Consider the following 27,317-nt stretch of genomic DNA (forward strand, 5'->3'; position numbering starts at 1 on the left):
ATAGAGGGGGGTGGAAGCTTATCAGCTTTCCACCCCACTTCCTGCCCAGAGGAAGGCTTTTTAATCATCTTGCAGGCCACCATGCTGAGTGGATCCTGTGTACCACAAACAGACAGCTTGCCTCTTCCTTTTTAAATACTTTGGCACGGTCTGGGTTAAGACTTGCTTCTGAGCATGATGGGGATATACATTCTCCTGTATCTGCTGCAATTGCCCGGTAGAAGCTAAGATTCTAGAATGACATATCCATGCTTCAGGTCGTTTCCTGGCCATCTCAGGGGTCAGGAAGGAATTACTACTTCCCATACACAGGTGTGTTGTGCTTATTTTCCCGTTTCATCCGAAGCAGGGTGGCAGCAGGAATCTGGACTCGATGGGCTGGGATAACAAATTTTGTATTATTATGATGAGCCCTCTCCCTAGGACGGGGCATAGTTCTTCAGTTCTTATAAAAGGCTGATGTGGCAGCTTATGCAGCCATGTGATGGGATGTAGGGGTGGATGAGAAGGGACAACGTGCTGACATGTCAGAGGAGAGCATGGTGTGGAGAATTCACGTTCAGTTACAGCTGAACATCAAGCACGTGCTCAGGGGTGACTTTGCCAAATCCAGTTTGTCCGATCTGCCTGATGTCACCGTGTCTGATTGCTTGGAAACCTTTCTGCCTTATTCACCCACAGCTGCCTGTCAACATCCCCTGCACACTCCAAATCAAAGGCAATACCAACTCCAGTGCCACATGGGCATGTGTGGGCTTGTGTGTGTGTTCATAGGGAATCATAACACTGTGGCACCATGTGGCAGAAATGGGGACTAGCCTATCAGTCTTGGGCCGTGGTAACTGGAGCTGATGAGTTTGGTGCATGGGAGTTCATGCAAACATTTTTTTCCCCGGTTTTTGTCTCGTTGGGAGTTCATCCCTCCAGAGGGCTGGGCATTGAGCTCCACAGAACTAGCACAGACCTAGCCATCAGCGGAAGAACATTCTTGCAGAAGGTGATGGCAGAGCAATATAAATTCTTGGCCCTGTGATTGTTGATCTTTTAAAGAGAAGGTTGGGAGTGTGCACATAGGAGGTGACTCTGGCTGGGAAGACATCGTCTCTGCGTTCTCAGTAGTGGACTTCTCCATCTCCTGGTCTGAACAGGGAACTTCCATTCCCTACCCATCATTGGTTTGGTGTCACAAAGCACTTGAGACTCTGCCCTCTCTAAATTGCCCCTTGCCCAAAGAGAATTCTTCAGTGACGTCCCTGGGTGGCACCTCCCTTGCCCCAGTGCATTGGCTATTCTCATGAAGAAGAGGGTGTGGCCAGAGTGTCTTTACACCCCAGTGGTCCCCAGCTGCTGAAATGTCCCCTCAGAGCAGTTGGCAGCCAGATGTAAGTTAGAGCAGCCCTGAGGCTGCTCTGAGGCACTCAGAAGTCTGGACTGGTTCCTGGCCAGCCCTGGAACCCAGAGTGGTGTAAAGCTACCTTTCCCACTCCCCTTGGTCCTGCTCTAAGTGTAAACTCAGCCAGAGCAAAGAATCTAGTCCTCTGACAATACTAGCTCTGGGAAACAGACTTTATTTCCCACCCCAGCCCCCTGACCTGGTTTTACCATGTGATCTGATTTTATAAGCACCGCCCCACGGGTTGTTTGCAGCATACACTAAAACTGGCAAGTTGGATCAAGTTTCTTCCTTGCTTTTTGTTTTGGTCGGAAAAGGGATCAGGGAAGCAGGATGCGTAAGCAACACTAGGTCACAAACACAGAGCTGCGGCATTCGCTGCTTCCTTCACAACAGCCCCTTGCTGAATCCCGGGTAGTGTTATGAACAGCGTCTCAGAAGCCCCTCTGGAGAGCACAGGGATTTCCCAGTGGCAATGCTGAAAACACACACTCGTTAAAAGTCACTAACTGTGATGGATCCTCTTTATTAAGGGGAGCGTTGCTGGCTGCGGCTTCATCATTTTCCAGCCTCATCTTACTCTGCTGGGGCCATGATGTTCTGCCTTCCTTCTCTACGCAGTAACAGCAGCTCTGTCTCCAGGTGAGCTGCTGATCTCAAATATTTAGGGCTTTTACTTGATCCAATCAAGAGCTTGATCCAAAGCCTGCTGAAGTCAGTGGAAGACTCCAGCAGCCTGCAGTGGGCTTTGGATAAGGCCGAAAGAGAGCCCCAGTTAACCTAGACCCTCCAGGCTGCAGGGAAACTGAACAAGCTGCTTGCTTGCTTTGCTATTATAGAGGGCAAAATTGCTCATCCCATGGAATCACCTCACAGCCTTGTCCCCCAACAGACAGGCAGAGGGGCCCTGTCTTGACAGTTAAAGGTGCAGGACAAAGAGAACAGACTCCTAGCAACACATACAGATTGCTAGCCTGGGGCAGGGCCTGGCCCTAGCCACATCTTCCCTTTAAAGAACTAAAGATGGAAACTAATGCCTTTGATCTGGCTCCTTAACCACCAAATGAATAATGGGCCAGATCCTGATACCTTCACTGAGTTGTTTTTTTGCCTCTGACCAGATCCTGTTGTCCCCAGTGCAAGGTTTGTATTATTGTGAAATAGACCTCGGGGTGTGGTTTGGTTTCCTTAGAGGCAGAATTTCATATATCTCAGCTACATTATTAGCGCCTCAGTCTCCAGGCAAAATCGGGGCCTCACTGTGCTAGGGGCTGTACAAACACATAATGAGGGACAGTCCCTGCCCCAAAGATCTTACATGCTCGGTAAGGCAGGATTCTTAGCCCCGTTTTAGAGCTGGGGAATGGAAAGATGAAGGGACCTGCTGCTGTTTACACACAGTCTGTGACCGAGCCAGGAACAGAACCCAAAGCTCTGGAGTTCCCATCCAGGACCTTAACCACAGACCAGTCCTATTATCCTCTACAGTCAATTTAACTCTTTACTGTCCACATGATAGGTTCGTTTTCTCAGTTAGGTATTCATGGTTCACCCACCTTCCACGAAAACAATAAAAGACTTGATGCAAAATCCTAACCGCACCTTTTCTTATTGATAATCGGCCGTGGAAATCCTGTCTCATAGTAAAAGGGTAAAAAACAAACAACAAACCAGAGGGCTGAGTGTGTTTTAGTTGAAGAACAGAGCAGAATTTAGCCCGGTATCTGTGAAAATCGGGTGTAATTCCATTAAACCCAGCGGAGTCTCTCCCGCATAAGTGAGAGCAGAATCTGGTCCGTTGGATCTATAAATAACATGAAATCTATGCAGCTTTTTAAATCAATGTATGGGAAGGGGAACCCCTGATGTGTTGTGCTTTGTCATCATGTTTCCGATAGTTTTCAGAGCTTAGGGATAACTATGTTTTTGGAAACAGGCTGTAGTCTGTGTCTCTCCTCTTAAGTACATCTCGGATTTAGCCCCGTGGTGGCATTGGCCGCACTCTGAGTTTTGGCCTTTGAAGTGCTGACTTTTGTGAATGGAGGATTATGGAAACATCTTTTGTCTTTTTTTAAATCTCTCTTGCTGAAGAACCCAGCAGTTGCCCAGGAGGAGAGCAAGCAGTCAGTGCTGCTTGAAAACAGAGCTTAAGAATTCCTTTATGAAGAACTTGCCTAATCCTCTGTCAAATCTTAGGAAACTGCTTAAAAAAAGAGAACAGTGATTTTAGTGTGGAAAGAGAGGTACAAGTGGCTGTCACAGAACACAGTGCCTGTAATAGCTACAGTCAAGCAGAGGTTATTGTGAGCAGACCTGGTCAAAACTCAAGATTTCCATTTCATGGGACATTTTGCCATTTCAAAATTTGTTTTCATTCCAAACAAATATTTTCACAACTTCCCACCAAACAGAATTTCTGAAAAATTCCAGTTGGGGGAAAATGTCTATCCATGTCCTCCTCTTCCGAGACTCGCCTAACCCTAACCCTAGCCCTAACCCTAACTCTATCCATGTCCTCCTCTTCCGAGGCTTGCGATGGTATCTCTGAGTGAGGCAGAGACTTGTCAGGTGGGAACAAGGCTGAGATCAGCCAACCTGTTTTACCTGGTAAACATTTAGCAACTACCAAGGTAGGCTGGATTTGACCCGGAATCCTGTAGGTGAAATTCACTAGGTCCCCTGAGCCTCTGAGAGGAGGTTGAGTTGTAGGTCAGGGAGAAAGGGTAGATCTGGATTTACAAAACACCTCCTCTAATCTTCAGATGGAGCCAAATTTTTCAGCTGGTCCCTATTTAACACTGCCTAGTCCCATTTCCTCTATCTAGCACTCTTTGGCTGCGAGAGCCGGTCAAAACGAAACCCAGACCAAACCCCCTTGAACTCTGCATCCAGGTCCAAACTTCATGGCTTGGGCCTACCGTGGTCATTGGACTCACCAAGATCCAGCCCTGACACTTTTACCATGGTTAAATAGTAGTGCTTTATGCACTAATACACAGAGCGTGGCTGGACTGTGGTGAACGTGGCTGTAATTTACACATGCTCGCTCATCTTCATCGGCGCACCAGGGGTTCATCGGAAAATCATCGGAAGAAGCTGCATTGTGCAGATGCAACTCCGCTGAGATGTCTTTAAATGCTAATCTGTGCGTCATTAGGCTGGGCAGCTTCAATGATTAAACAGCCTCTTGCTACATTTCCAGGGAGGCATGACTTCAAAGGGGGGTGACCCAGCATAGCCCACTTGAAAGCATGGTGCAGAAAACCAATGCATGGCTGCTGGCACTTCCTCAGCTAGTCTTTGAAAGTGGTGCCTAATAGTGAACGGAGGTGAAAGAGCACCGTTAATGGGGCTCTTATGCATATATCTTATAAAGCCTGATTAGACAGATCAATGTTTGGTGTGGAGCTTGTTTTCAGACATAGCTAAATATACGTAATAGGGTGAGGGGGCTGGGGCTGGAACTGGAATGGCTTTAGTTGCACCGCCCATCTGCAAACCTGCCACCTTGAGATTTCCATTCTGCGAAGCAGCTGCCGCTCCAGATCCTCTTCTCCATGTTCCCATGTAACTTCCATTGAAACTGGCAAAGGCCTGGCAAAATCTGACGGACTAAACGTAGCATCAGAATCCAGGAACTTCTGTGGCATAAACCCACAACGGCCACTGACTTGCTGGCTCGGCTCGGACAAGTTTAGATGAATCTTCTCTGAGCTTGAGTCTAGCTGTGTCTCTGCAGGCTTGTATGGTGGGGGAAGTGGGATCCTTTCTCCCAGCCCACTGTGCATGGGCAGCCAGACTCCTGGAGTTAGCACCCCATCCGGGCAAGGTGCATTTGGGAGGAATAGCTGGATAGGGCACCTGCCGGTGTTCGCAGGTATTATAGCTCCATCAAGGAGACATAAGAACTGTGTCTGTATGCCCGTGGAGGCATTATTATTTGTATTCCCCTAGCACCTAGAGGCCCCAGCTGAGATCAGGGCCCCATTGTGCTGCACGTACATTTACGCTGCAGCTGGGAGCGTGCTGCTCAGCGGAGGTAGACAGACGTGCACTAGCTCGGCTCAAGCTAGCACGCTAAAAAGAGCCACGTAGCCAGGGTAGCGTGGGTGGTGGCTTGAGCTAATCACCTGAGTACAAACCTGCCTGGAACCTCTGCGTGCGTATTCGGGTGGCTAGCCTGAACCACTGCCTGTGCTACCCCGGACTACACTGCGATTTGGTTGTGCTAGCTTGAGCAGCGCTACCGCGTGTCTGTGTACCCGCGCTGCGAAGCGTGCTCCCGGCTGCAGTGGAGATGTACTCCAGGTGAGACACAGCCCCTGACCGAAAGAGCCAATAATGTAAATAGTCAAAAGACAGGCGTGTTTTCAATTTTTGGTGAAAAGGTGGCCGTACAACAAAATATTGTCATTTTAAAGCATTCAACCAGCTTTAATAATGCACGCCCGTGTCACAGGAGTTTGGGAGAGTTCATTAGCTAATGTCTATTAAGAGCTTTGATGGTTGTTATTGTTACTGATAATTATTTGTAGCACCTGTGGGGTCCAATCAGGGCTCAAGGTTCCATTGTGCTAGATATTTCACCCCTTCTGTGAAAAGACAGCCACCGGGCTAAAGAAATTACAGTCTAAGCCCCCGATCCTGCAAACACTTAAGCACATGCTTAACTTTATGCCCAATGGGTAGAGCTGGCAGAATTTTTTTAACTAAAAAGCTTTCCCATTGGAAAACGTGGCTTTGCCAAGATTGGAATTTTCTGCCGGAAAGGTGTTGATTGGATGAAATTTCCCCAGTTGGGAGAATCAAAACAAAAACCTGCATTTTGAATGGCCGCTTCAAAACTAAACCAAAACATTTCACGTTGACGTTTTGTAAAATTTTTGTTTGTGTCTGAAATGTGGTAATTTCCCATGTTGATCTTTCCAATTAAAAACACTTTTTTGGTCTTTTTTCACGTAGCAGAATTTTTGGCTTCTTTGACATTTAATTCTCAATGAGAACGGACAGTCATTTCAAAACTTCCCACAAAAGAAATATTCTGTTTCTTGAACAGTTCTGAACTGTGGTCCAGATCCAAAACTCACTGCAGCTCTTTCCAGTGACTTTAGTGGAGATACTCACAGTGCATAAAACTAGACCCTGTTCTTGTAAAGAGAAAAGGAGTACTCGTGAGCTTATGCTCAAATAAATTTGTTAGTCTCTAAGATGCCACAAGTACTCCTTTTTTCTTTGCGAATACAGACTAACATGGCTGCTACTCTGAAACCTGTTCTTGTAAAGACTCACAAACATGCTTCATGGTAAGACGAGAGACAACAGTTAGACACTACAAGCAGATGGGAGAAGTGCCAGGAAACAGTAAAATGATGATCGTCAGTGTAATAAATAGTGAGGTGGAATCCTCCATATTGTTACAGTGATGATGTACCAAGCCTTTTAAATGTTACTTGTTTGGAAATTGTCAAATGCTTAAACTCTGAAAATGGCTTTTGTTTCTGCCTTGCAGGAGTCCCCTTCCCCAAGAATTTCCAGCAGGTGTGTACCAAGATCCTCACCCGCCTTTTCCGAGTCTTCGTCCATGTCTACATCCATCACTTCGATAGTATCATCAGCATGGGTGCCGAGGCCCATGTCAACACCTGCTACAAGCACTTTTACTACTTCAGCAGAGAGTTCAGCCTCATTGACCACCGGGAGCTGGAGCCTTTGGTAAGAAGTTGCCTACTTCACGTGGGGGTGAAATTCACCTCTCTGCAGAGAGAGAACACAAGGCCTGTTCCCCACCAAAGTCTTTGTCCTCATCTTAATGGCCCTTCGCCATTGAACCCTGCCCTTCGTTCCCATTCTGTTATTTTCACATTGACGTACTGCCAGCAGTATCTGCCTTGATCACCCTCTTCTCCACTCTTTCCTATGAGCACCTCCATGCTTTCTCCCTTACGCTTAGGAAGAACTCCCCATCAAAATTCACAAAACCACCACCTGATCTTCTTTTTAAGTCATTCCTTAAACCCTGCCTCTGCCACAGCACCCAGAAATACCTCGTGATATCGGTTGGGCTGGTGACCACGTGGCCACCAAGACCACCCTGGCTCCTAATCTGGGCAAACACACCTCTCTGTACTGTTGCCTTGCCCTCGCCCACGCTTGCATGTCTTCATTCACCTGTTGTCTATATCTAAGCTTGTGAGCCCTCCTGGGACAGGGTCTCTGATTGTACTATGCCTCATTTAACAGGGCCCTGATCCCTGGCTGGGGTCCTTACGTGCTATCACAACAGTAATTTAGGTCAGCCCACCTGGTTGGATTCCAGCCAAGGTGACGGAAAGATGAGTGCAAAGCACTTATGAAGAAAAAAATCAAATGTGCAGCTACAAAATGTGGAATAAGTGGTTAGGTAGTAGTGCTGTCAAAAAGGATCTGGGGGTTACAGTGGATCAGAAATTGAATATGAATCAACAGTGTGATGCAGTTGCAAAAAATGGCTGATGTGTATCATTCTGATGTGGTCCTGCTTTGAGCAGGGGGTTGGACTAGATGACCTCCTGAGGTCCCTTCCATCCCTGACATTCTATGATTCTAGGGTATATTAGCTGGCGTGTTGCATGTATGGCACTGGAGGTAATTGTCCTGCTCTACTCAGCACTAGTGAGACCTCGGCTGCAGGACTGTGTCCAATTCTGGGCGCTACACTCTAGGAAAGATGTGGACGACTTGGAGAGAGTCCACAGGAGAGCAACCGAAATCATCAGTGGGTTAGAAAACCTGAGATCTATGAGGAAAGGTTAGAAAACCTGGGCATGTTGCTTCTTGTGGAAAGAAGACTGATGGGGGACCTGATGAAAGTCTTCAGATATGTTAAGGGCCGATATAAGGAGGTCAATTGTTTTCTATGTCCACTGAAGGTAGGATAAGAAGTAATGGGCTTAATCTGCAGCAAGAGAGATTTAGGTTGGATATTAGGAAAAAACTTTCTAACTCTAAGGGGAGGTAAGCTGTGGAACAGGCTTCCAAGGGAGATGGTGGAATCCCCATCACTGGAGATTTTTAAGTACACCTGTCAGGGATGGTCTAGCTTTATTTGGTCCTGCCGTAGTGCAGGGCACCAGACTTGATGACCTCTCGGAGTCCCTTCCAGCCTGACGCGTCTATGATTTTGTGGCTGCAGAGAATTGTGATGACATGAAGGGTCATTTGAATGGAGAGGGCTTTACATGAGCACAGAGTTCCTCCTTCACAGATCTGATTGCAGGGTCGGGGCCTATATCCATGCCTTTAACTCCACTGTCCTCCCCCATTGCCCGGCTGTGAGAGACATTATTTCCTGACCCGATCAGGGTTCCTCCTCCCTTTGAGCACTGTACACTCTGTGTAGTGCCACATGGCTGACGCAGGGGAGTTATGGAAAATCTAGGTCTGCTGGAAGTTTGGGAAGAAACCTATCCAGGTGCCTAATTAATTATCCTGCCTCATCACTTTGATTCTGACTCAGGTTATGATAGCTCAGCTGGCCAAAGAGCACTCAGGTTCATATGACGTGCCTATCAATAGTTTAAGATGAACTAATTCTGATCTAATGGCCTGGAGCCCTGGCAAGTAGCACCTCATAGAATCATAGAATCATAGAATATCAGGGTTGGAAGGGACCTCAGGAGGTCATCTAGTCCAACCCCCTGCTCAAAGCAGGACCAATCCCCAATCAAATCATCCCAGCCAGGGCTTTGTCAAGCCTGACCTTAAAAACTTCCAAGGAAGGAGATTCTACCACCTCCCTAGGTAACGCATTCCAGTGTTTCACCACCCTCCTAGTGAAAAAGTTTTTCCTAATATCCAACCTAAACCTCCCCCACTGCAACTTGAGACCATTACTCCTTGTCCTGTCCTCTTCTACCACTGAGAATAGTCTAGAACCATCCTCTCTGGAACCACCTCTCAGGTAGTTGAAAGCAGCTATCAAATCCCCCCTCATTCTTCTCTTCCGTAGACTAAACAATCCCAGTTCCCTCAGCCTCTCCTCATAAGTCATGTGTTCCAGACCCCTAATCATTTTTGTTGCCCTTCGCTGGACTCTCTCCAATTTATCCACATCCTTCTTGTAGTGTGGGGCCCAAAACTGGACACAGTACTCCAGATGAGGCCTCACCAATGTCGAATAGAGGGGAACGATCACGTCCCTCGATCTGCTCTCTATGCCCCTACTTATACATCCCAAAATGCCATTGGCCTTCTTGGCAACAAGGGCACACTGCTGACTCATATCCAGCTTCTCGTCCACTGTAACCCCTAGGTCCTTTTCCGCAGAACTGCTGCTGAGCCATTCGGTCCCTAGTCTGTAGCGGTGCATTGGGTTCTTCCGTCCTAAGTGCAGGACCCTGCACTTATCCTTATTGAACCTCATCAGGTTTCTTTTGGCCCAATCCTCCAATTTGTCTAATCATCCTGATTAGCTCCTCTTTCTAATGACGCTAATCATGACAAACTTGTTCAGTATTGATGAGCTGTGGCTCAATAACTATTCCGTCCCATTGTGGTTCTTGCTGGATTGATTCCCAGCTACTCAAAAGCGTGAGTGTCACATGGTTGGAATGGGAGGTTGAAGATGCTAAAAGGTTTTCAAAGCAGATAGCTTATTTGCCAGAAGGGGTGACTGATGGGTTCCACTGAGGCCACGAGGAACTGAGCTGCTTGGTGCGATGATGCCAGTGATCATCTGAAGGGCAACAGGCCGCATTCATCCTTGGTGTAACTTCATCTTCCTTGGCTCTTGGTGCATCTCTAAATTGGCGTCTAACAGACCCAACCATTCGTGATAGCTTGCGTGCTCAGCAGATGGCTTGCTCTGTGGGTGACCACCTGGGGGCTAAGGGAATGGCTAAGTCTTAGGTCAAATACTCTGACTCAGTGATTCAAACCCCAGCGAGGTAACTTCTTCTGAGTCGGAGAAAGTAAGTCCTGGGGTCGTGGGGTGCATAGACCCCAGGCTGCCATGACCATGAAGGGGTTAACAGGTAGACCAGCTCTCTCAGCTAAGCACAGACTCCTTCAGCAGAAGAGCGGCCGCAAGTCTGACTTCCAGAGAAAGAGAATCAGAAACTGTGAGTCTGGAAGAGGGTTACAGGAGCGGTGGACCAGGAAGCGCCAAGGGATTGCGAGGAGCCAGTCCCTGCTGCTTAATGAAGGGTCTCTTGGATCCCAGAGGAGAGAGCAGGCCTTGCTGGGGTCTCCTACCGTCTATTAGCAAAGGGACCTGGAGCCAAGGGGTCTGGAGTCTATGGGGGCTGGGATTATTGCTTCTTTGCTAGGGTTCACTGGGCTGTTGGACTTTTTACTGCCCCTCAAGGGGAGTGGCTATAGACGACTCAGCTGGACTCCTAAGAGGAAGCCACCCTGCACAGGGCCAAACAACTGACGGTGGAGGGAGAGAAACTGAGGCAGTTGCCATGGCATCACGCACAGCTGCGAGAGGGCGCTGACTGCGAAAGGCACCCAGGACCCCTGTACAATTCGTTCACTTTCAGAAGTGATGGAAAATCAAGGTCCCATCTGCTTTGTGCAGTCCATAAATAGCTCAGGGCACTTCTCCTGTGAGCAGGGGGATTTGCTCTGAGTTCCTTCTCCAAAACTGCCCTCCCCTTGACCATGTGCTGGCTGGCCGCCGCTCTAGTCTGCCCCAGAGATGGCTGAATTTTGCCAGGGTGGTGTGTAGAGGGCCAAATCACTCAGTAAGATCTAGCTAGTAGTTTTTGTAAAGTGCTTTTCTCTGCTATACACGTGAAAATATGGCTTATTAGTGCAGCCAAGACTCCAACCGGATCCCATGGGCTGGAGGTAGTAGCTGAGCGCCCCTCCCCCGCCCCCCCAAAAAACAGCCCCCCTCTGGCTGAGACAGCAGGAGCTGTGCTAAGCTTGTCTCATCTGGGAGCTGCTCTTTTCCGCCTCTGGCCCCAAACACTATTAAAGACCAGGAAGCTGAAGAGGATGAGAGGGAAAAGAATGTTGCTATAATAAACCACTTCCCCCTCCCTAATGCGCTTTCCTTTAAGATACAATAAGTGGAAGTTTCAGTGCTAACATCCTTGCACCCTTTCAATAAGTCCCGGGTCTTTGTTTATTTGATAGGGGTTTTTTTGTTGGCTGTGTCCCGGTGTGAATTGTAAGAATGAGAAAATAATATTTTGCACCTAAATCGCCCCTTTCAGCAAAGGAACTTAATGCACTTTAGCAAGATGAATGAACTTATCTTGCTTTTCAGAAGGGGTAAACTGAGGCAGAGGTAGACTAAGTGACTTGCTTGAGGTCAAACTGCAAGTCAGTGGCAGGGCCTGGAACAGAACTTTCAGGGTCCCACTCTACCCACTAGTCTACAATGCCCCTGCTCCACACAGGAGACCATTAGTCGTCTGGTCTGACTCATATAACAGAGGGCAGATTCTTAAACCTAGCCATGGTGATATGGATTTTTTTCATGCGCCCTTTCATGAAATTCGTATCTAGATATTTGTTGTTGCTCATTTGGAATATACACCTATGACAACTTCCTCCAATCCTCTAAAGCAACGGGCCGATTTGTGTGCAGCCTTGACAACTGCTGACTGTGTTTCGGGTCATGGACTCAGTCAGCCCTTTTCATTGGCGAATTGGGGAATGTAAGATATGCAGAGAGCAGCTGCATCAGAGAGCTTCTGTCTTTCCTCCTGCTCTCTCAGCCAAACTCCCTTTCTGTCATAGAATATCAGGGTTGGAAGGGACCTCAGGAGGTCATCTAGTCCAACCCCCTGCTCAAAGCAGGGCCAATCCCCAATTTTTGCCCCAGATCCCTAAATGGCCCTCTCAGGGATTGAACTCACAACCCTGGGTTTAGCAAGCCAATGCTCAAACCACTGAGCTATACCGCCCCCTCCCTAGCCACCTCTTCCTCTTACCAGGTGGAAGCATGGTGTAGTGGCTATAACAGAGCCTGGGAGTCTGGAGAAGTGGCGCTTTATTTTTGGCTCTGCTGCTCACTCGCTTGTGTGACTCACACAACCTCCCCAGAGCTCACTTTCTGTAGCTAGGAAGCGGGGAGGATCTATCTAGTTCTAGTGCTTATCTCATCCCCCCACTTGTCATAGTATCTGAGTGCTTGGCGGTCCTTAAGGTGGTTGTTGTCACCGCACTCCTGTGAGTCAGGGCAGTGTTATCTCCTTTGCACAGAAGGGGAACTGAGGCCCAGAGTTGCCCAAAGTCACCCAGGCACTCTGGAGGAGCAGGGAATTGAACCTGGGGCTCTGAAGTTGCAGGCGAGCATCCTCACCACCGGAGCATCCTTCTCTGCAGTAGTGCAGTGAATTGGCATGTAACACACACCAATACCCTCCAGTGGATGAAATCAGAATGACTCAGCTGTGTGTCATTGGACCTATATGGCAGATCGCTCCTGTACTTTGACAGAGTAGGAGGGTGCAAGTTCTGTTCCTGCTGTTGAAGTTTTGAATGGCCCCAGCATGCTACATAACAACAAACTGTGGCATTCACCAATGACCAGGGATTGGTTTCAATGCTTCCCTGCCTCCATAGAGTGCATTGAAAGCCTCAAATACTAGAGAAGTGCCAAGTATTATCTTATTGCTGGCCAGCAGGACCCTTGGCTAAGCATTGCTGCAGTGATCTGTAGGACACACTAACTAAGCCCAGCCACCAGAGAGGATTTGGCTAATTCTGAGAGGCAGGGGAGCCTAGCACAGAGCTTCTCCAACTTTTCCCTAGTGTGAACCAACTCGTCATAGAGTCTGTCTCCTGAGCGTCTCCTTCCCCGCTCTGGGCTCTGCCTCCCGTCCTGCTCACAATCCCATAACGTCCCTGGGCAAGGGCCTGTCTCTGTTATAGTCGTAGATCCCAAGGCCAGAAGGGACCATTGTGATTTTCTCATCTGGCCCCCTATAAAACACAGGCCAGAGACCTTCCCCAAACTAATACATGTTAGTTTATACGATGCCTAGCACAACAGGAGAGAAAGGATGGTCCAGTGATTAGGGGACAAGCTTAGGTTTTGGGAAATATGGGTTTCCACCACCCTGTGTGGCCTTTGGCAAGTCACCTAGCCTCTCTGTGCCTCTGTACAATGGAGAAAACAGCACTGCCCTACCTCCCGGGGGTTCCGTGAGGATAAATGGGGTAAAGACTGTGACATACTTCGAGATCCATGGTTGAAAAGCACTATATAAGATCTAGGCATTCGTATTATAGTGGGCCCTGGACCTGTAGATGCTACTGTAAGGCAAATAAAACCTGTCAGTCTAAGGTAATCTGCTCCCCAACACTGCAGCATCTGAGTGCTTCATAAACCTGTTGGCACCACCCCACTGTGCGGGAGGAAGTGTTGTTATCTCATCATACAGAGGAGGGACGGCGGGGCCTTGGGGCAGAGTGTGGGCAGAGCCACGGCCTGGGTTAGGGGTGGCTTAGCCTCCCCTGGCCTTCGATACCCGCCGCCCATGGCTGAGTGATATTTGGAAAGTGCCGAGCACCATTTAGCTGCCTTGTTATGGGATGTAGCAGCTGGAAATGAGAAGGAGGAGCCAGCACCGTGGGACGAGCCACTGGCAAATGTCCCGCAGGCAACAGATCGGGAACCCCTGCTTTAGAAAAATGATCACCGGTGTTCGGGAAGAAGGAGCTTGTGATTTCTAATCCTGACTCACTGCTTGGCCTTGGGGAAAATGAGTCTAATAACTTCTCTACTTCCTGGAGCATAGTCCCAAAATCTGGCCCCATCAAACTCTGTGGTTTTCAGGAGGAGCTGGATTCATCCCTGTATGCTTACACAGTGCTAAGCAATATTAATTGGTTACGTCTCTTGGCCCAAGACCAGCTCAAGAAATGTGGGTCTTCAGAAACATTTGTTTTCCTGGGGCAAGTGAAGTCGGGTCGTAGGGATGGGAAATGACATTGGCCAAGCTCTGGATTATTACTTAGCAAGGCACTGCTGTGGGGATATTCTGAGTGTAATGGATGTCTTTTGGCACCAAGATGTGTTACACTGTGCATGGGGGGAAGGGGGCGGCGATCACAATAGGGATGGAATTACAGGTAGTGACACAAAGCTGAAGCGAAAATGCAGCCCAGAGGGCAGAGGAAAGCGAGGGATCAAATACAGGAAGATTGGGCAATTTAGGACAATAGAATGAACGGAGAGGCTGTTGATGTATGGATGAAAAGTCATGTAAACTATTCAGAGAGAGGCTGGTCTTAATCAAACCTCCAATTTTGCAAGTGGAATTTTGCAGATGCAAATAATTGCAGATGTAGTTGACGCAACTTAATGTCAAACCACTTAATTGGTCCAACTAACTGGGTATTTTGATACCAAAGTGACTTAAACTGTGGGGCAAAATTGTGTCAGCGGTCATTTGCACTTGCTGTTTCCTGGCAGAGACATGGACGCCAGCAGAGGAGATGCCACCATTGTGTAGGAAGGATCGTGTAGTTTCTAGGGTAGTAGATCATGACTGCGGTATTGTGGGCACTTGGGAACTGGACTGCATCTTACAGGCTCGTTTCATGTAAGTTAACAAACAGCCTCTCAAGTGATAATGACAGGTTTCAGAGTAGCAGCCGTGTTAGTCTGTATCCGCAAAAAGGAAAGGAGTACTTGTGGCACCTTAGAGATGAACCAATTTATTTGAGCATAAGCTTTCGTGAGCTACAGCTCACTTCATCGGATGCATGCAGTGGAAAATACAGTGGGGAGATTTATATACACAGAGAACATGAAACAATGGGTGTTACCATACAGACTGTAAGGAGAGTGATCAGGTAAGGTGAGCTATTACCAGCAGGAGAGTGGGGGTGGGGGAACCTTTTGTATGATAATCAAGGTGGGCCATTTCCAGCAGTTGACAAGAACGTCTGAGGAACAGTGGGAGGTGGGGGGCGATAAACATGGGGAAATAGTTTTACTTTGTGTAATGACCCATCCACTCCCAGTCTTTATTCAAGCCTAAGTTAATTGTATCCAGTTTGCAAATTAATTCCAATTCAGCAGTCTCTCGTTGGAGTCTGTTTTTGAAGTTTTTTTGTTGAAGTATTGCCACTTTTAGGTCTGTAATCGAGTGATCAGAATTCCAATTCAGCAGTCTCTCGTTAACTATTTCCCCATGTTTATTTTCCCCCCTACTGTTCCTCACACGTTCTTGTCAACTGCTGGAAATGGCCCACCTTGATTATCACTACAAAAGGTTCCTCCCCCCGCCCCCCACCCCCGGCTCTCTTGCTGGTAATAGCTCACCTTACCTGATCACTCTCGTTACAGTGTGTATGGTAACACCCATTGTTTCATGTTCTCTATGTATATAAATCTCCCCACTGTATTTTCCACTTCATGCATCCGATGAAGTGAGCTGTAGCTCACGAAAGCTTATGCTCAAATAAATTTGTTAGTCTCTAAGGTGCCACAAGTCCTCTTTTTCTTTTTTCAAGTGATAATGACTTTATCTCACAGCTGACCTGGGCGGGATTCATCCTGGTGACCAATGGAAGAAAGGTTTGTATGTCAAGGGTATGATCAGAAGAATTTGTGAAAACTTTTTTGTTTAACTGTTGTTATGGGGAGGTTGTTTTGTTTTTTGCAAATAGTCAAAGTTTAAGCAAACTTTTTGAAAAAAAATCTGTAACATCTCCTTTTTAAAGAAAGCCCAAGAAGACATGAGGAAAGTTGGATTGATTGAGACTCGGGCAGGTCAGTCCTGGCAACATGCTGAATGATCCCTTGCCATTTCATCCTTTCTGAGCGTCGTGTACAGGAATTGGGGGGTACCCCTTTAAACAGTTTGAGAGCTGCCTCCTTGTCTCCTCTTGCAGAAGCCCCCAGATCCTAACATAGCAACTATATATATATATATATATATATATATATATATATATATATAATCTGTAGCTAGGTCTTTGAAAATAGGAAACCCAGTTCTTTGGAACCCCACTCTGTCTCTTTTTTTTTTTTGCATTATTCTTGTGTTGAGAGCAAAGATACGACACCGAGCTTACCGTCAGGCTTATTGTTTACAGCCAATGCCGTGAAATCACTAGCACCAAACCTGGAGCAAATTGGTCACTAGCATCACCCACCTGTGTTGTTTCCTTGGCTTCTGTCTGTTGCCATTGTGGTTCTTTAGTATTTTCCTCTCTCGGTCTTGCTAAGAAAACGGAATGGGTGTTTATTGCTGAGAAGTAACAAATTAGTGGCTTGTCTCAAGCTTGTTTCTTAGCTTTAAAAGTGTGTGGGGATGTGCGTGGGGGGTGGGGGGAATGATAGAACAATTTAGAGATCTGGGAGGCAAAAGTTGAAAACCCCAAAGCCCTTGTGGATGATAAAAAAATTGGATTTGTTTCTAAAGGCTGAGAATATCTGGCATCCCCCATGACGTGGCTCCCATGGGCAAACTGGAGACAACAGGCATAACGGGCAGTGTGGACTTGTAGGCAGAGTAATGGATGGAGAACCTAGGTGTCTGAGTCCATTCCTGGCTCTGTTGCTGGGTGACCTCTGGAAAGTCTCGTCACCACCTAAGAATTGCGAAACCTGTTGCATCCCAGAGCTCCCTCAAAGAGCAGATTGATGCAGAGAGGCATGCATGTAACTTGAGCTCAGGAGGTATGGACTATTTAGTTGTGGGGAGGGTCCTAGTAGAAAGGGGGTCCGGTTTCTAGATACTTTCTTCCTGAAGCTAAGTGAAAAGACATTGACTGTATCCAGCCGTTCTGTAAGCGAGACTTCTGACTTCACTGGGGTCGCACTGGCCTACACTAGGCCTTAACTTTGCCCATGTAGCCCCCCGCAGCTGTAACTTGCATCTGGCCTACCACTTGTGAGGCTTCGTACTCTGCAAACCAGTCTTGGAAGGGAGCCCCCATTCTTGAAGGGCTACACGGGCCTTCTGGACACCCCGCATGGCCCATACAAGAGGGCTAGAGGCTATGGCCATCACATCGTAGTTGCTCTGTACCAGCTAGTTCTGTAGTGTCACCTTCCTGCCACCCATACCCATCCAACTCGCTGCAGACAACCATAGAGTGCTCCTTAGATCTCTAGTAGTCCACGGAGCATAGTCAGAGAGCAATTCCCCTGTTGCCCTTTCTCCCTTCAGAGCCCCAGAGTCCTCCTGCTGACAAACTTTCCCAGTGCAGGCAGGGTCTCCAGTCTCCCAGGGAGATCTTTGGGGCAGTATCTCTTGGGGACAGCATGAGCAGAATGCATTATGATTGTGTACCGAAAACAAGGCATCAAACCCGAGGCTGTATTTATGGGCGGACTGTGTTCTGTTGAAATGGGAAGTTGGGATTTCCGCCCCCCTCCACCCCCCCCCTCCTGCACCGTTTGTGTGGAAAATGGACAATGTTAATCACCTCGCTGATTTCTGATGTGTTTCTACATATCAACTCCATCCTCTTCGCTGATAGTTTTTCTGCTACATTTAAAAAAAAAAAGCACTGGGAAAAAAAGGCTGAAATTAGATTTTACAGCTCAAGCCTTTATGGATTCTAGCTTCTTATGACCTCCTTGGCAACATCACCAAGGCAACTCTTAAAGGGCCACCGAGAAGCTCTCCTGTTTTGCTCCCCATGTCTTGCTTCAGCGCTATCCTCCTTTCATTCCTGAAACTTTCAGGGTGTCTTAAGTTAGATTCAGTTGAGAAATGAAATAAACCACTCCGACCAACCTTTCTCTGGCAGTTTTATAAATTCCTCTCACATACACACCCCGCTGATTGTGAACCAAGGGAAAACCAGAAACTTGCTTTCCTGAGGCAAAATGATTTTGCCGAATTATTGGGCCAGACCCTCAGCTGGTACAAACCTGCGATTGGCTTTGCTCCCGTGAAGTCAACAGGTGATGCTGATTTCCAGCAGCCGAGAATCTCGCCCAGCTAATGTAGCTGGCGTTGAGAGACTGATGCACTGCAAGGAAAACATTCGATTTGCCTGAACAGAGCTTGCTTTCTGTAGGGGCCTCTGTCTTGTCCTTTGCCGTGTACAACTCCTGTGGCTAAGGGCCAGTATTTCTATATGAAGGCTGTGAAAAAAACATATTCTGCTTGTTGTTGAGAGGAGATGGCATATAGGGCAGTCAGGCTACTGGTTTGGGGGACTAAGCTGGTGCTAAGAGTGTGTATGTGCAGCTCTCTTTCTCCCTGCCTAGCGGTTAGACCACGTAAAGAGGTTTGAGTTTGCAACTGCCTCTGAGCTAATTGCCTTGGCTGTTTAGCTGAAGCTGTAAAGGCTCTTATGTTTAGATCCAGAGGTTCTGTGTTGGCCCCGCAAAGAGTCCTTAACTTCTGTTGTGTGCCTTTGGAGACCTGATATAAGGGGGCATGCATAATGCAGAGGCAGCGTCTTCCTGGTCCCTACAAACACTGCAGCATTTACCCTCTTAGGGAAAAATTCCAACTCATTGTGCTTTTCTGGAGCTGGCCCTTTAAATATGGCACAAACCCTAACCATTGTGCAACTGGCAGCCTCTTTGCCTTGCAGCTGGTAAGCATCTGGTGTGTCTTCCCTTTCTGAGAGGAGATGGCACCTTCTCCCACACGTGTGATCTTTTAAACATTTTTATTTCTTTAAACAACTCCCCCGGAGGGGGGGGGTGTATTTCCAAGCTCTCCGCAGGATGCCCATTCAGCCTACCATGAAAATAGCTATTTAATTATAAATAGCTAGATTAACCAGCTGCCTCCCCACTCCACCATGTGTTAGCTAGTCATGGTACTTTTTATTTTTTCTTAAAGCCCCAGCTCCTGGAATCATGTGATTATGTGAGGTTTCAGAGTAGCAGCCGTGTTAGTCTGTATCCGCAAAAAGAACAGGAGGACTTGTGGCACCTTAGAGACGAACACATTTATTTGGGCATAAGCTTAGGTTTCTAGCCCTCACAGTTGTGAAGAAAAAATTGAAAACATGACTTCTAAAGGCTCAAAAGGCAAATAAAAACCCCAGTATTATTTTTTAAGAATCTCATGACTTGTAAGACAATCTCATCATTTGGCGGGGGCTGGGGGGTGGGCTGGCTCATGACTTTTGTACCACAGGGGTTGGCCACACTGAGGCACTGCAGCACAGATGGTACATAAATCATGCACTGATCTTCCTGCCGTAATATTTAGCAACACGGAGTGACACTGTCCCTGTGGAATTGAGTGAGTTTCAAAAAGTAGCCTCGGGTTCCACACTTGCCCCTCAGTCCCTCTCTCAGTCCTTGTGTTTTTTACAATCACACTTTTTCCTTTTTAATGTATTTTTCCTCCCCTCTTGTTGTATGATAGCCAATTTCTTTTGTTGTTGGCCTATCTGACTGTACAGGGGAAACTGAAACGGATTTATTGGTAAAATGGAAGAAATAAAGTATCTTTTTCTCTAATCTTTCAGCTATACTAATCTTAGGAAAAAGAAAAGGAGGACTTGTGGCACCTTAGAGACTTACCAATTTATTTGAGCATAAGCTTTCGTGAGCTACAGCTCACTTCATTGGATCCGATGAAGTGAGCTGTAGCTCATGAAAGCTTATGCTCAGATAAATTGGTTAGTCTCTAAGGTGCCACAAGTACTCCTTTTCTTTTTGCGAATACAGACTAACACGGCTGTTACTCTGAAACTAATCTTAGGCTTTCTCTATAATTTGGCATATTTTTATTTTTTTTTGCGTTGACACGGCCCCTTTAAGGATGAATTGAGAGCCTTAATTCTGAGAATGTGTTCACGTCTGTGATTATTAAATACCATTCTTAAATGATAATTTAATGTCTTTGTGTGTGCCCACCATATAAATAACCTTTCTTCTTCTAGCTTAGTAATGACCCTATTTTAATGACAATAGACCTCTAGCAAGTAATTAGCTCTCCATGCTCAGCATTTATTTCCTAAAAGAGGCATCTCTGCATACTGATTTTACTTTTCCCCCAAGTAATTTATTTTGCAGAGCTAATTAGCAGCCCAGCTAAGAGTTCTGTCTTAGCAGTGGTACGCTCTTGGGCTTCTTCTTAAAGAAGGCAAATCATTAGCTTGATAAATATGTGTTTTATGATCGTTTTAACGACTGGATTTGGTCATGAGACAAAGCTGCTCATTCCCTCCTTAGTATCTAGTTGTGTCCAGTCCTCTGTCCCAGCCATCAAACCCTTTTCCTTCCCCCAGGGAGTTGGGACCAGAACTACCCCCCAGCTCCTGGAAATTCTCCCACCAAATCTGAACGAGCAGCCCTGTCCTATCTGCTCGCAGCCCTGTCCTATCTGCTCCCAGCCCTCAATCCTCCATTTACAGGTGTCATCCCACACTCCAAGGGTTAGAAGATCAATGCCCATTTGCTTATAAAAGTTCACCCATCCATAACTGAGATTAAACGACTGTGTGTATAGGACCTAGACAAAAACAATGCATCACAATGCAACAATGCTTTGGAAGCAGCAGCCACAGTTAACAGTAATTCACATTTCTAACCATCCCAAAAGAACCTCCAGCACCACTGCAGTCCAGTTGCTTCTGAGGTGGAGTATAGTAGCCAACCAGTGCACAGGGCCCATCCAGTTCTGATTAAAGTTAATGGAAACACTCTTGTTGACTTCAACTGGAGTTGGATCACGCCCTCCATGAGCTACACCAAAGTGGAGGGAAAGGAAAGTGTTGGATACGGACAGCAGGGCAAACCCCTTCTCTTATGGAAAAGTGTTATGGGATCTTCAGTGCCTGCTGATCTAGACAGTGTTTGAGGTATCATCCAAGGGACTCTCCGTGTGAACTGCATGCTCCTGTCTAAACATTTCCACTCCAGCTGGTCTGGAAGGCATCCACCCCCTTGTCAGACAGACTCAGCACTGGGTACAGCTGGTCTCGAAGGGCTTGATCCAAAGCCCATTGACATCCATGAAAAGATTCTCATTGACTTTGGTGGAATTTAGATCAGGGCTTATGCTGTTTGGAGCAGGGGCTTGGTTATTTGTTCAGCATATTCTGCACATCATGAACAACTGCAAGGCTAGAAAGATCCTAAACATTACAGCTGTGATTCAGTGATGCAATTAAGCTTCCCCTAGCTAAGCCCGTGCTTAGTTAGGGGACTGAAGTGCTTTGCTAACTATGTTAAGGTGGTAATCAGAAATTCTTAGTACACTGCCATGGGAGCAAGTCTCAGGGAGTAGAAGAAATTAGGGGTCACTGTTCTCTTTTTAGGGCCAGATTCTGACAGCCTTTCTCATGCTGAGAAGCACTGTAATCCACAGGTAAGAAAGGTGAGGCGAAAGGCGTTATTTAAAGGGAGGAAGGGTATGAGAAGAGAATGCAGCAAAAACAACCAGAACGGTACAGACTGAGATTTTTTTCCTCCTCAGAACTCTTTTATTTCAAAACCGAGTAAGGTGATTTGGTGAATAAATAAATCAGAAATAGGAGCCAGGAGAAGCCCAAATGAACTTGTCGGAATGGGGTTTGTTTTGCAAGCTGGCTTTAGTTGTTGTCTCCTTGAAACATAGTCCCATTGGCAAGCTAGAGGGACCAGGTTCAGTATGATCCTCTGGTGAAAAAATGCCCGTGAGACAGCATGGGAGAGTGGTGTCAGTTTCCCCATGGTGCGTCGTCATTGCGGAACTGCCAAGCTGGCTGAAATTCCACCTTGATTAAACACATTGTTTTGTCTGTTCTTTTTTTTCCACACAGAAAGAAATGACAGAGAGAATTTGCCACTGAGGTGATGTCTGCCGAGAAGTCTGTCCGTCTCCCTTGGAGCCCACTTGCAATGGGATGGAAACGCAGAATGCTGGACAATCTGACTCCGAGCTCTTGCTGTGGAGGGAACAGTGTTTATATTATCCCAGTCTCTGTTACGTGGATACTTTATTTTTAGAAACCATTGGCCAGAACGGGGATAGGACAAGTGTGTGTGTGTGAGGGGTGGTTTAAATACATACCCACAGATTTCATTCTCATCCCCGTGAGCCCTAATCACTTGCTTCTTTATTCCCCCTCAATCCCATCCCCTACACACCTGGTGTGTCCTAAATTATATGGTTCTTCTTTAATTATGGCACTGATGGCTGGAGGGTGAAATCCCTAGCTAAATGCTCCAGTGATTACATCTGCTCACTGGATTGTGACCCTATTTTAATGACAATAGACCTCTAAGCAAGTAGTTATTTTGAGGGTGGGGACAAGGAAGGGGTTTGGATAAGGCAGGGGTTCAGATAATATAGGGTTTTGGATAACCAGGAGTTTACTATACCAGGATTCTGGCTGCCCTGTGTGCAGGTATGTGAAGAAAGCTCCTCTTGCACCATTGCACATCTGTGCACTAGCAGCCAGGACACAGACACTGGGAAGGAGTTGACTAGCTCGCTTTAGAAACGTTCCTAAAAGGGTAGAGAAGCACATGGGAAAAAGCACCAAGAATCACATTCGCCCTGCACCGCCCCCCCCCCCCGGCTTCAGCCAGGCAAAGGGGAGCTGCAGAGCAGGGGCGCACATAATGACTAGCACCAAGAGAACTGATTTCCTCTGTGATCTCCAAAGGTCAAATGGAGGTGCTCATTATCTGAATACAGAGCTGGGTCTAATCCCAGTTCTCGTGGATTCCCTTAGTTGGGCTGTGAATCTTGTGCTTAATGAAAACTTCTGGGACCCTGTTTGACATTCCAGTGAAGTCAGTAGTGTTACACCAGGGATGAATTACACCCACGCTCATCCTGGTCTGTTCGGTGATGGGTCACTGAGAGCTCTTCCTTCCAAACCCGGAAGGTTGGCTACAAATACAACCGTGTAACAGGGCTGGGTGAAGTTCAGCTGATGTGGTTTGCAGTAGGGAAGGCGAAGGGGATTGTGGGAACCGGAGTCAATCTGACTAGAGCTGGTCAAAACTGACGGTTGAAACAGTTTTGCACCGAACAATGGCTTGTTCCTCAAAATGGAAATTTCCATGGGATTGATTTCTCCCCCACTTCCTCCCCCAGTATCCAAAAACTGAAACGCTTTGGCCAAATCCCCCCATATCTTCAGTTTTCAATTGAAGATTTTTCAGTTTGTTGGCTCTTTAATGTAGCAGAGGTGTAACAAGATCCAACGGCTGGAAGTTGATGCTGGACATGTTCAGACTGGAAAGAAAGCATATATTTTTAACGGTGAGCATCATTAGCCATCGGACCGGCTTACTAAGGGTTGCAGTTGGTTCTACATCACTAGCAATTCTAAATCAAGATCGGTTGTCTTCCTAAAAGATCTGCTCTGGTTCAAACAGGAATTATTTCAGGGACGTTCTCTGGCCTGTGTTATACAGGAAGTCAGACTAGCTGATCACAGTGGTCCCTTCTGGCCTCTATTTGGGGGGTGGGTTGTTGGTTTTTTTTTTTTTTACAAAACCCCCAAAACTTTTAAAGGAAAATGGAGATGAAAACAGGATTTTTCATGGGAACAAAAACCGTCCCCACTAGTTCTGGCTCTGTTTTGGGGGTTCAGAATCCGTGAGTCTGGGGGTTGAGCAGAGCCCCCAAACTGACATCAAAACTCACTCAAAACTGCTGAGTTTTTCATTCAATTTGGATGTGAAACCATATGAAACTGCGAGTCCTCCTGCAGCCCCTAAAGTAAGCCCCAGCTCCCTCAAGACCAGGCCTGCTTTCCCCAGAAAGCTTTGCAAATCTCTGGTAAGCCAGGGCTGCATTTCAAGGGTCTGATGCTGCGAGATGAGCATCCCCAGGCCAATCTGTGACGTCTGTGAGCATTGAGGGCTGACCCACCTCGTGTTCAGGCTCCAAGTCTTTATCAAAACTCCAACAACCAGGCAGCTGCAGGTGATGGCAAGATTTGCATGAAGTTTCACACTGCTCTTATCTAGGAGTTTACAATCCAGTAGCTTCTGGTTTCAGGGCCAAATTCACTGCGGGGGCAACTCCACTGAACTCGCTGAACGTGGCCCTTTTTGGGTAAAGGATCGTTAATGTGTTTACAGTTGCAATAAAATATCGCACCACCATCCCCATCCCTACATTTTCAGGGCCATGCAATTCCCACGGACTTCATGTGGTTAAAACCCCATGCAGCATTTTTACACATAGTCATTATAGTCATGCATCACCCTTCTTCCACACTAACCAACCCACCAGTTGCTGCCTCCCCACAGGGACCATTTTTTCAAGGAGCAATATTTCCCCTCTTCTCCCTCAGTGAAGATAACTTCATCAGTCTGAGCTATTCTAAATGGGTCTTGGAGCATCAGGTATAGATGGCCTTGGTGACAGATGCATTCCAATCCGGCCAGTGTCATTTTTGCAAGTATTGTCATGGTTTCTTCTCCCTTTGTGTATATAAATAAACCCTTCCTTTGAAATGCTCTATGAAGGACTTAGGGCAAAAATGAAGGACAAACGATTTACAGAAAGGAACAGAGCAGTGTGGCACTGAATGATGAGTCATCTTCCTGTTACTGGTTTCAGAGTAGCAGCCGTGTTAGTCTGTATTCGCAAAAAGAAAAGGAGGACTTGTGGCACCTTAGAGACTAACCAATTTATTTGAGCATGAGCTTTCATGAGCTACAGCTCACTTCATCGGATGCATACTGCTTCTGGAAGGCTAACAGCAAGCAGGTTTCCCCATGTTGCGTGTGCGGGGGCGGGGGGGAATATTTCACCAGAGAAATATACGTTCTGTGTTGTTTCTAACTCTCTGGGAATGTTCCATCAGAGGAATGTTCTTTGCTTTGGAGACGCTCGTTGCATGACAAGTAGCGCATGTCGTGATACAAAGTGAAGGTGGGAAATCACAAAGGGAAAAACCATCAATATTTTCGGACAAGCTCTCTCGGCTTTGAAATCCTCAGACACTGCTACTGGATGTGGTCTCCTTATCGGAATCAAATCTTGCACCTTGGAGGATCTTACCATTTAAACTCAGATGGGCTGGTAAAATCACACGTTAGAAATTCCCCATATCATGCTTGTAATACCTACTAATGAGTGCTGTGTTACACTGGCCTTTGGGCAAGAGGTGAAGTGATTTCTTGGGTTTTTTTGTTTGTTATATATTGAATGATCTGAGCCACAGTATAGTTAAGTTTGTGTCTTCCGGCCTTTCTCTGTAGAGGTTTTATACATTACATGGCGTCAATATTTATAGCGTGTGCTGTACTGTTTTTTTGCTTATGAAACTGAAATGTTAAAGCCAGTATTCAAGTGCACCGGCAGATTTGTGTGCTCAAAGCACTTACTTTATTTTTTAAATCTTGTATACCAGATGTGTATTTTTTACATAGAAACAAGAAAGAAAAAAGGAGCAAAAAGGGGGGAAAGTGCCACTCCAATATTTTATGCGTAAAATAACTGATAAAATGTCAAATGTTCTCATTTTGTTACGAATTAAAGAAACACGAACAAACTGGTGTTTTCCAATTTTCACTGGTTAACTTGTAGTAGTAGGGTTATCAGAAACTGGGATAATTCAAACAATGGACCTGATCCAGAGGTCCTGACTCCCACTGATTTCAGTGAACCTGGCAACTCTCTGGGTCAGAAAAGCGGTATGGTAAAAAAGACTCCCAAACCACGGCTGATAATCGGCTTGGAGTATAACTGATGGAAAATTAGTGCACGATGCAAACAAATCACATGAGGGACTGGCTGAGAAAGGGAAGATTAAGGCTCCAGTCCTGCAAATGCTAAGGTACATGCTCAATTTTAAGCATGTGATAATCCCGTTGTTCTCAGGGGAACTACTCATGTGCTTAGTTACTCATGTGCATAAGCTTTTACAAGGTTGCAGACTGGGAACCTCACCTGTTTTGATTTTGATTTAAACCCGAGTTTAACAAGGGTAAGGGTTTCTGGCCCGATGTATTATTTAAAATGAATGTAAGAGACAAGGCTGGATCTGGATTTCTGTTACCTCAGTGTAAATCCAGAGCAACTCGTTGGCGTTTACATAGGGGTAGCAGAGCAGAGTCAAGCCTATTTTGTGTTTCTTGGAATTATCCAGACTTTTACTTACCTATCTTTTGTAAAGCACTTTGAGATCTATGAATGAAAAGGGCAATAAAGGAGTTAAGTATCATTTAATTCCACGAATATAGCCCATTGGCTTGACCCAGTTACAGCACAGCTAGGTTCCATTCAGATGGCATATGTTAACAATGTTGGAACTAGGTTAGGAGACAAAAGCATTGTAACTGGGTCGCATGAAGCCCTCTGTGTTTTTTCTAAAATCAACATAGTGTACCCAGGCCTTTAAGTTTACTGTGTTCTATTTCGCTTATGTGAATTGGAAATAGAGGCAAATTTTGATATTGAGCCCGTCAAGCTAACATGCCATCGGAAGTTAGCCCTTGGATTATGGCCGGTGGTGAATTTTTTTACATTACTTGTTAGCTGTATTATTTATCACTGATTGCTCTACTTGATGGGAGAATGTGTTAGGTGCCTCACAATGGATGCACCCCGTGTCCCAGTGAGCTCATGCATGCATCAAAACACTGGGGAAAATGTCCTTTTAAAAGAAAAAGCTGGAAAGAATTGGTGTTACTTTTTCCAACGTACAAAACTTAGGCCCTGCTTGGGCTTAGCTTTGCAGCCCGTGCATGGTGCCATGGGGTTCTGTGGGACGACTCCGCTGGTAACATGAAGACAGCGCATAAGGCTTTGCAGGATCGGGGGGCGAACGCTGTGTTAGCCTGACTTGCAAAGGCACGCTGAGCACGTGCACTGCCTGTTGACGTCAGCGGATTTCGAAGACGCTCAGAATTTCTGGAAATCGGGCCCTATGCAAATCTTGGGGAGCAGTTTTTCTGGGTGTGGAGAACAGTTGCATTATTATTTTATTTAGCCACAAAAACCCGTTAGACAAATTCTCCGCTCAGTTACACTGGTGTAAATCTGGAGTATCAGCACTGACATCAAGAGAGCACAGGTTACCCTGGAGTAACACA

The 27,317-nt window shown here is 46.5% G+C and overlaps 1 protein-coding gene across 1 annotated transcript in view; it reads left to right on the forward strand.

Moving 5' to 3' along the window:
- Positions 1–26,246, forward strand: part of MOB3C (MOB kinase activator 3C) — a 52,247-nt gene extending 26,001 nt beyond the window's left edge. The window contains exons 3-4 of the mRNA XM_074961795.1: positions 6,903–7,105; positions 22,073–26,246. Of these exons, the coding sequence (XP_074817896.1) occupies positions 6,903–7,105; positions 22,073–22,102 (233 nt within the window). The 3' untranslated portion in view covers positions 22,103–26,246. The remainder of the gene's footprint in view (positions 1–6,902; positions 7,106–22,072) is intronic.
- Positions 26,247–27,317: the final 1,071 nt, after the last annotated feature.

The sequence above is a fragment of the Natator depressus genome, chromosome 8 (genome assembly GCF_965152275.1).
Source record: "Natator depressus isolate rNatDep1 chromosome 8, rNatDep2.hap1, whole genome shotgun sequence".
NCBI lineage: Eukaryota > Metazoa > Chordata > Testudines > Cheloniidae > Natator > Natator depressus.